This window comes from Cornus florida, unplaced genomic scaffold, assembly GCF_030987335.1.
Source record: "Cornus florida cultivar Cherokee Brave unplaced genomic scaffold, ASM3098733v1 CherokeeBrave_3.0.0_Hap2_Chr02, whole genome shotgun sequence".
NCBI lineage: Eukaryota > Viridiplantae > Streptophyta > Magnoliopsida > Cornales > Cornaceae > Cornus > Cornus florida.
In genome coordinates this window covers 21456017-21466502 of record NW_026775572.1, presented here as the reverse complement: position 1 = coordinate 21466502, position 10486 = coordinate 21456017, and the positions used below count along the sequence as shown (strand labels likewise).

General features: G+C 32.7%; 1 protein-coding gene across 1 annotated transcript; it reads left to right on the top strand.

The window, feature by feature from the left end:
* Positions 1 to 2471: 2471 nt before the first annotated feature.
* LOC132294194 (heat shock 70 kDa protein, mitochondrial) lies at positions 2472 to 6837 on the top strand. Its single transcript, XM_059791964.1, has 6 exons — positions 2472 to 2707; positions 3962 to 4038; positions 4129 to 4207; positions 4290 to 4856; positions 4936 to 5556; positions 5930 to 6837. The coding sequence occupies exons 1-6, from the start codon at positions 2633 to 2635 to the stop codon at positions 6557 to 6559; spliced, it is 2049 nt and encodes a 682-aa protein (XP_059647947.1). The 5' UTR covers positions 2472 to 2632; the 3' UTR covers positions 6560 to 6837.
* Positions 6838 to 10486: the final 3649 nt, after the last annotated feature.

Below are 10486 nucleotides of genomic sequence, written 5' to 3'. Positions count from 1 at the left end.
AATTAATTGCACTGTTGAGTGCTCTTAGTATGGGATTTATATATAGAACAATATTTGCCTTTGGTCGAATAAGAAGGGTCTTTCTCCTTATGCTGAGGTGGCCTGTTTAAAAATTTAAAATAGAAGAAAAGAATGATGGCGAATAATAAAAATCCATCCCTTACTCTCTCACACACAGTCCAATTCTCATTGCGTTAATAGACGAACAAAAGAAGTGTCCCTCTCTTCCAGTAAATATACATCTACACGTACGATATATATGTGTGTGAATATATTTTTTGTGTGTTGAAGCTTCTCTTAAACTAACATCATTGCTTAAAATTGTGAGATTGAATTATATTCTCTCTCTAGATTTCAGTGTCATTGATTGATTTATAATTTGAATCGATCAATGGCGCCTTTTTTTTATCTAAGAGAGGAAGTAATTAACTGTTCTACTGCTAGAAGCATTTAGAGATGATCCAAGCCGCTGCATTCGTTACCTGTCATTTCTGTTGCAACCCAATCTGGAACATAACTATAGTGGTATACAAAATTTTGAGATTTATTACCTGACCTGTTGCAATCTGAAGCTAAATTGATTTCTTTAAACTCTATTGATAATTAGACTCTTACAATTGTGGTTAATTTACCATGTTTAGGCTAATTGTTTAACTTGTTTTGTAAAAGAATTGCAATACGAAGGGTTTGCAATAGAAAATAAAAAATCTTTTCTTTTGAATGATTCACAAAAAGATCCAAACAATTTTTATTAATTATATTAAAATTTTTTGGACAGTGTTATATTTTTATTGGTCCATGTCAACATACATTCGTACTTATGTGGCTTGAGGCAAACATTGTTCTTATAAAAATATATTCTATTTTTTTTTTCAAAATATTTTTTTTTTTAAAAAAAAGCTGTTTTTGCCGCTCCACTTTTATTTATTCAGGAATTAAATGACAAAATTAACCCTCAACTATTGTAATAAGACTTCTTTTCTCTCTACTACTCTCTAAAAAAAATCTCTTCTTGTTTCCATCTCTTTTGACCTACAAATTATTCTTGTTTCCATCTCTTTTCTTTCTTTTTTTATATGCTTCCTTTTCACTCCAACTGAATCACCAACCCCTGCCATTTTCAAATATCTATTTATCAAATATTAATTATTTTATATACAATGATGAATAAGAATATGCATAATTTGGGAAATCACCGTCACTTAGTTTTTTACTATAAATTTTTAGAATTAAATAAAGAAAAATAAAATTAAGAACATTAATGACTATTTCTATCGAGAAAAGAAGTTATCACAGGCACACAAAAAGAGAATATATATATATTGAAAAGATATATATATATATATAAAGACTTTTGCAGATATTAAAAACACTACAGTTTATGATTCCTTTAAGGTTTCTATTAGGCCATTTTTGTCTTGTTATCCTCATCTTTATCGTCAACAATTAGAAGAGGGAGTATAGATGAGGGGAGAGAAAAAGTTAGAGAACAACTCTATTGGAATAATTTAGGTTATTTTTGTTATTTAATTTAAAAGATATAGAAGTGGAGTGCCTTAGTATAATTTTGGAGGTATTAGGGGTGGAGCCAGAATTTTAATTCAGAGGGGGCACAATTTAAAAAAAAAAATTTCAACTAACATTGATATAACACACAAAAAAAAGAAGTTTTAAGAGGAAAAAGGAAAGAAAATTGAGATTTATTTGAAAGGAAAAAAAAAAAAAAAATTAGAGTATGATAAACTATGATTCAAAAAAAAAAAATTTGACTTTTTTTTTAAAGAAATTTAAGGAATTTTAAAAACAAAAGAAAGAAAAAGTTAAGATAATTTTAGAAATTAAAATTTTAGGGGGAACTATATATAATTTTTCATATATACTAAAGAAAAATTACAAATTAACTATATATATTCTATTGGGCGGGCCCACGTCAAGGGCACGTGCCCCCAAGCCTTAATTGGCTCCACCCCTCCTTGATATTAAAGTGCTTTGTAATTGCAATTCTATATATATATTATTTAGGGCAAATTGTATAAAAATTCCTGGACTTTAAGTTCAATAAGTTCAGGGCATTTTGCTGTTATTTGTCTCCTAAGTTGGAGGGACTCTTGTAACAATTGCATAATCAACTAATCAAGGGAGATTCAGATTTTAGGTAAAAAATTTAGTTAAGAGAAACTTTGTGCAAAAATCAGATGGTTTTTTTTTTTTTTTTTTTTGGCAATTTGTCTCGATTTGATCAATTATTATTACTATTCCTTTATTTATTTTAGCTATTCAGGGAAAGGAAAAGGAAAGCCCAAGAGTTACAAAGAGGGAGAGAGAAGGAAAGCCCAACAGCCAAGTTGGACCAAACCAAAATACAAACAATGAAGCCCAGCCCAAGTGAGCAAACAAGTCAATTTTGAACTCTGTTGATATCCAGAATCTTCTAAACCCCGAATTACACACCGCCACGTCTTCTTTATTTGTCCTCCAAGAAAAAAAACAACCCTCATTTGCGCCTCCTCGTCCCACATCTCTCCTCACAAAACCCTAAACCCTAAAAGGCAAAACCAAAGCAAAAGAGCATAAAAAGCTCTTTGATTTTGTTTTGCACACACACTTTTTCGATCCATCTATCTACTATTCAATGGCCACATCCATGTTGCTCAGATCTCTTCGTCGACGCGACCTGGCTTCTGCTTCTGTCTCCGCCTACAAATGCGTACGTTTCATTTATGGGAATCTATTCATTGCTTCATATTCTCTGATCCCCATTGATCTATCTTTTGTGTTTTTTACTATGGATCTGTACTGTTATATTTGGTTTCTGATTCGGTACATACTAGATGCTATCTTTGTTGTTTTGTACTATAAATTATGTGTTTGTTTCCTGAGAAATTTTTGGGAAAAAGGAGTAGAATATCAAATATGTTTATACTGTAATGTTTCACGTCGTTTTGGTTGTGTATGGCCTGTTTCACAGTTTGACCTTTTCGATTATGTATACCTAATTGTCTTATTTTATTTTATTTATTTGTTTTTTGTTTGTAAAATGTAAAACATGTATACGTGTACTTACAAATACAAATATTGGCTTTGCATAAGCAGATGATGGTTGCGTATTACTTCTAGACTATTGCTTGGAATCTTTTGATTTTCTCTTTTTTTTTTTTTTCTTTCCGTTGGTGTCAGTATCATGCGTGGCACTGTGAAGATGTTGAGTTTGATTTTGAGTTTTTTAACTGGAACTCCAATTTTATTTTTGTTATTTATGGACTTCATTCCTTGTTCTTCTTTATGTTTTGTATGCACTATCATAGATATGATAAAATTTCAGTTGATTTTTGCGGAGATCCTGCACTTTATTGGGGTCAATGAAGTTATGTATGTTATTGCCCTGCTATGGAAATTCACATTACAATCTGTTGAATAGTGTCCCTTTGTTCCGTTGGTTTCTTGTTTGGTTGCTTGGTCTTGTTGTGACCTTTAATCCTGTATCTATTTGTAGTGTTTTCTTTGTAATTGTTTTGAATGTTCAGGGATGAAGTTGTGGCATATAGAATATCAGTTGAATCAGTGGCTATAATCTCTCCCATGTTTCAACAAAGTGTTTTTTCCCCCTTTCATTTCTTCTCTTTAAAGATTTTAGTAGTCCTTGGGTGAACAAGGATGTGCTTTTGGCTATTTTTGGGTATTGGTTCAATCTCAATTATTGTCAAGCAGGTTTTCAATGGTTATGACCCATGTACCAATAGGAGTAGGTATTATTAACAATCTAATGTGTATCTGAGCTTCTCTCAACCATTTGCCCTTCTAACAGCACAGGGCTAGAATTTTGTGAATAAGATTTTATTACTTGTGATACTTATCAGGGTCTTTATGTTTGAGAAGATCCTTTTACCTTTTGGTGTTTTAGATACAATGTATTACTTATTGCATAAAATGGAGTAACATTTACATATTGATGGCTGTGCAGTTGGCTGGAAATGCTAAATCATCATGGGCTACCCCTCATTTGGGTCAGAAATGGGCTAGTATTGCCAGACCATTTAGGTATATCAGATAAATCAACTCTCTTTATAGTAAGAGTTTAGGGTTCTTTTTCTTTTTTTAGTCTTTAACTGATTTTCATTCATGTTACAGTTCAAAGCCGATTGGGAATGATGTTATTGGAATTGACTTGGGTACTACGAACTCCTGTGTTTCAGTTATGGAGGGCAAGGTGAGACAAAGGGTCATCCCTCATTGGTTGAAAAGTTTGATGTTATATTATGGCTCTAAGTCACTGTTGCTATTTTTTACAGAACGCAAAAGTGATAGAGAATTCTGAAGGTGCTCGGACCACACCTTCAGTGGTTGCCTTTAACCAGAAGGCAGAGCTCCTAGTTGGTACTCCTGCTAAACGTCAAGCTGTGACCAATCCAACGAACACACTTTTTGGCACAAAGCGGTTGATTGGCAGACGCTATGAAGATCCCCAAACACAGAAAGAAATGAAGATGGTCCCATACAAGATAACCAAGGCTCCCAATGGAGATGCTTGGGTTGAAATCAATGGGCAGCAATATTCTCCAAGCCAAATTGGAGCCTTTGTTCTGACCAAGATGAAAGAAACTGCAGAGTCTTATCTTGGAAAGACAATCAACAAAGCTGTGATCACTGTGCCAGCTTATTTTAATGATGCTCAGAGGCAGGCAACAAAGGATGCTGGGCGGATTGCAGGCCTTGATGTGCAGAGAATTATTAATGAGCCCACTGCTGCTGCACTCTCCTATGGTTTGAATAATAAGGAGGGTCTTGTAGCTGTTTTTGATCTTGGAGGAGGAACTTTTGATGTTTCTATCTTAGAGATTTCTAATGGTGTTTTTGAGGTGTGGAAGCTCATTTCATTTTGAGGAGTTCTTTTATCTTCGTTTATGTCTATATGCCATTAACTACCTTCTAATGTAGGTGAAAGCAACAAATGGTGACACCTTTTTGGGAGGAGAGGACTTTGACAATGCCCTGTTGGAGTTCTTGGTGGGTGAATTCAAGAGAACTGAGAGTATCGATCTGTCAACAGACAAGCTCGCATTGCAGAGGCTACGTGAAGCAGCTGAGAAGGCTAAGATAGAACTCTCGTCAACATCCCAGACTGAGATTAACTTACCATTCATCACAGCAGATGCTTCTGGTGCAAAGCATTTGAACATAACACTGACCAGATCAAAGTTTGAGGCTTTGGTGAACCACTTGATTGATAGGACAAAGAACCCATGCAAGAGCTGTTTGAAGGATGCTGGTGTATCAATCCAGGAAGTGGATGAGGTTCTTCTTGTTGGAGGGATGACACGTGTACCAAAAGTGCAGGAAGTAGTTGCACAAATCTTTGGTAAGAGCCCTAGCAAAGGGGTAAATCCTGATGAAGCTGTTGCCATGGGAGCTGCAATCCAGGGTGGTATCCTCCGAGGAGATGTGAAGGAGTTGCTTCTCCTGGATGTCACTCCTCTGTCACTTGGTATCGAGACATTGGGTGGTATCTTCACCAGATTGATTAATAGGAACACAACCATTCCAACAAAGAAGAGCCAGGTGAGTTCTCAATCCCCAATGTTAATTTTAATTTATTGAAAATGTGTTACGTTGCTAGGGTGTAATATAAAATGGAGTCATTACAAGTTCTAATGTTTAGTAACGGTGCATGTGTTGGTATACTTGAAACTGTGGTTTAATGGACATTTTGAGAGGAGCATTATAAATTATAAAGTTTGCAAAAAAAAAAAAAAATGGAGAAGAGAAACTGTACTTGTACTTCTATAGTAAGCGCAGCCTTAATAATGTGACCAGCAAACGTAAGTTCAACCGGGGTCGGAATCTGGGGTAACGTTGGCTGGTTGTTGACTGGTATCTATTATGATGTTTTCGTTGGTGTATCTATTTCACTGATTTGCCGTCACCATCTCAGGTGTTTTCAACCGCAGCTGACAATCAAACTCAGGTGGGCATAAAAGTGCTCCAAGGTGAGCGTGAAATGGCATCTGACAATAAGATGTTGGGTGAATTTGATCTTATGGGCATTCCTCCAGCTCCCAGAGGCTTGCCTCAAATTGAAGTCACATTTGACATTGATGCCAATGGTATCGTTACTGTTTCTGCAAAGGACAAGAGCACCGGGAAAGAACAACAGATTACCATCCGTTCATCTGGAGGTCTCTCAGAAGACGAGATCGATAAAATGGTTAGGGAAGCTGAGATGCACGCTCAGAAGGATCAAGAAAGGAAATCTCTTATCGATATTCGGAATAATGCAGACACCACCATCTACAGTATTGAGAAGAGCTTGAGTGAGTACAAGGACAAGGTCCCAAGTGATGTTGTTACAGAGATTGAGACTGCCGTTTCGGACTTGAGGAAAGCATTGGGTGGTGAGAATATTGAAGAGATCAAAACGAAGCTCGATGCTGCAAACAAGGCTGTCTCAAAGATCGGACAGCACATGTCAGGAGGTGGTTCGGGTGGTGATTCCTCCTCCGGAAGTTCTCAGGGTGGTGGTGACCAGGCTCCTGAGGCAGAGTATGAGGAGGCAAAGAAATAGGGCGGAACACGGCTGATCGGTGATAAAACTAGATTTGAGATTTTTACTCATTTTGCTCTCCCCATGATATAAAATTCTTAGCATTTTTGTATTTAAACCTCGTCAATTCTAGTCGTCGTACTAGGGTTACTTATTGATTTGATACCGTCTATTCAAATTGAAAAACCTGATAATAGATCCTTCATCAAAAACTTCTGTAGAAGCAATTTCACTGGTGAAATTGGTTGTTTGACCCCCTCTATTGGTGAATGTTACTTCTAATTTTTGGCCTTACACAAGTCTCCTTTATCTTATCTTGGTTTTTATGGTCTGATTATGTTATCAGTGGTTTATCAACTATCAATACTGTGGGTGGGTGTACGTGCAGTGGTTTATCAATATTGTAGGTTTATATGCATTTACTTGTGATTTATATATGCATTTACTTGTGATTTATAAATATGGTGGGTGTATATGCATTTGCTATGATTTTTATGTTGAATTTTTATGCTGCCAAGCACAACGTTAATAGTTTTAATATTGAATTTTATTAATAATATTGATTTCATAAGTGAATTGCTTGACTTGCAAAAATTTGTTTGACCTCTAACTTTTAATTGGTTAGATTTATCAAATATTTAGGAAGTTGGGATCTCACTTTCTTATATTTTGAATCAAAAGTTATACACTTAACAAAGAGTAAGTATTTACTTTTTTGAGTATTTTCTATTAAAAATGGGATATTTAGTATTGTTGCATGCTATTTGATGGAGTAATGAAAATTTAACTCAACTAATGACTGTCCCAAAAGACTATTTTATCCTTTATTTATTAAAATTTTTATTTTTCCCTTTCTCATTAAAATTTTTATTTTTTATTAAATTATTTTTATTATCCTCTTATGTAAATATTAATTATACTATTTGCGTTAATTTTATTATAGTATAAATGTATCATAAAAATGAAAAAAAAGATAAATATATTTGTAACTACCAGTTTTTAAATTGATTAACTTATTATTAAAACTTTATTATTTGTAATAAAACTTATTATAACCAATTTAAAAAATTTTATGCTAAAAAAATATCTTCTTTTTCATACAATATATCGATGAAAAATTAATAAAATACTTTTAGAAAAATACCTTATTTTCATGTAATATATTCATTAAAAATTAATTAATTTTTTAAAAATTTACTACTAAATATTTTTATTTAAATAATTAATTTCAAAAATTAAATATTAAGTTATGCAAATTTAATGGAGAATATGTCATCAAATTAGTATAATCTTCCTTTCAAAATTTATGTAGATAAGAAAAATATATTAAATGTAATTCAATAAGGAGGGACATTATGATCATTTAATGAAATATAGTATAAACATTGGGATATGTTGCAATGAAATGTGATAGTTTAGGGGTTTTATGCATAAAATATAGTTCAAGTGGATTTTTTGCAAATTCAAGTGGGTTTTTTTTGACACTGTACCCTATTTTTTTTTAAAGGCGAATTGCAAAAAATCCTCATTGGCTATTACTTATTTGCAATAAACCCCTTTATGAATGTTTTTGGCAAGAAAACCCCCTTAACTAGAGGAGCCGCCGAGGAGGCAGTGATTTAACTTACCTCCGTTTAACAATGTTGTGAGACAATTTTTTCTGACCAAATTACCCTTTGGGTCAGTATCCCTGTCTCAGCTTGATGACTTGCAATGTGGGCTCTCCCTTCCGCTCTGGCTGTGATGTCGGTTCCTCGAAGACCCACGGGCATCATTTCTTCTGTCCGTCTTTTCTGAAGGTCTCTCTGCAGTTTCAAGGATTTGACAAAATCATTTAAATTGTATAAATGCAAAACTGAGAAGAGTTGCATATATGAGAAAGCGCTATCAATCTCCTACACTTGTTTTATACATTTGATAAAGTTTTTGAGTTCATAACGTTAATTGCATGTAATGTAGAAGCATTGTCATGGTTCAACAATCAGTTTCGAGAAACTTGGAGAACAACAAAGCCAATCCAATTCACTAAGGACAGCGAAATTTTTCACAATTATATAGCTAAATTCAGTTTACCACATCAAAAATGATATCCAAAACTGGCATCATCATTAGATTCTGCTTACCCTTAACCTAAAAAAACATATGATGTTGATGATTATTTATTGACTGCACCTCATACAAATGCTTAAAAGACGTCTACGCTTTCCAGGACATAAGCTAGACACCAAGCTTATGCATCTACTCCCAAGAACAATCTCCACAAACAGAGTACTAGCATCATATAAAGAACATGATAACCTCTTTTCTTTTTCCTTTTTCCTTAATTCATGACCAACAAAAATAAATAAACAAACCATAAGAGCAAATTGTTTCGAAAAACAATAACTTCCTGGAAAAAAGAGAAAAAAAAAAAAATGAAAAAAAAAAATCTTAAATCTGTTCAACACAGAATATAGATACTTTCAAGTTTCAACCAATTCAAAGTCCATAAAAAAAAAATAATAATAATAAAAATAAAAAATAAAAAAATTCAGTGGAGAAGACCCAAATAAAGCAACTGACCTAAAGAATAATTTGGTCATAAAAAATTGCCTCACAAAATGGTTAAATGAAGGTCAGTTAACTCATCCCCTTCTCATAATTGAGAAGGGTTTCTTGCCAAAAACATTCACAAGGGGGATTTCTTACAAATGGGTAATAGTCAAGGGGGATTTTTTTGCAATTCGCCCTTTTTTTTAAAGACTTTGTTTTTTTTTTTATATGAAAGAGAAGATGTCAAATATTCTCTATTCATAAAGACATGGCAAGTAAATTTTGTCACTCTAGCTGCATGTTTATTTTAATATTTATTAAATATTAAAAGCTCTTGATTCATTGGGAAAAAGAGGAGTGTTAATTATAGTCACTCTTGCTACTGCCATTATTGATTACAATTCTTATAATTACACGTTCATTTATAAGTTGTCTCATGCCCGTAAGGAAATTAAAATATAAATTTTTAAGACAAATTACCCTTTAACCTTTTATTATCTCTCTCCTTTTATTATCCTCTTTTCAGTTTTATCCTAAGTTACATAAAGCGGGAGCGGGAGCAAAATTAAGAATTTGAAGCGAGAGTACGCTCAGAGCGTGAGAGCGACACCTGTTGAGAAGGATGGTGTGACTTACGATTTATTCTTTATATCAATAACATTCTATATTACCAAAAAAAAACACATACGGGAGTATATTATTTTCTTTTTGGATTTGCCAAAACAAATAATATTATGGGAATGGATTATTTTATTTCTTTTTTTTTAATTATATTTTAACTATATATATATATATATATATATATATATATATATATATATATGGGTTCACGTTCAATATAATCACAATTCATATAGTTTTTTTTTTTTTTTTTTCTCCTCACTTAATTGATGGACATGTGTGTGTGTGTGTGTGTGTATATACACACATAATATGTAAATAGTATATATATCTATATCTATATTTATACTATTATTAAATGTACAAAGAGTTTCAGTATTTCAGTGTTTCAGTATTTCAGTATATATTTATTTAATAATTCATATAAAAATAGTTTTTAAAAAAATAGTTTCTATAAAACTCTAAAAAAAAATTATAGATAATTATTACAATATAACCGGCCCGGCCTAATTATGATTATGTCATTATCAAGAGAGGACACATGTAATCATCCTATTAATCCAAGAAGTGTATAAATAAAGGCATGAAAAAAGGAGGAAGGGTACATAAATTGAGAATTTTGAAATCCAAAATTCCAGAGTAAAATACAGAAGTTCTGTCAAAGAATTTCAATATTTATTTATTTATATAAAAATATTTATTAATTGATATAAGAAGAGTTTTAATCTATATTTTTAGGTCTATGACTCTTTTTATCAATATTTTTATGTCAATCAATATTTATTTATTTATATA

Bases quoted from the DNA above. Each gene is read 5' to 3' on its own strand.
- LOC132294194 (XM_059791964.1), top strand. From the start codon at position 2,633: ATGGCCACATCCATGTTGCTCAGATCTCTTCGTCGACGCGACCTGGCT. The intron at 4,039-4,128 runs GTATATCAGATA...TTCATGTTACAG, and splicing joins AGTATTGCCAGACCATTTAG to TTCAAAGCCGATTGGGAATG. The intron at 4,857-4,935 runs GTGTGGAAGCTC...CTTCTAATGTAG, and splicing joins TTTCTAATGGTGTTTTTGAG to GTGAAAGCAACAAATGGTGA.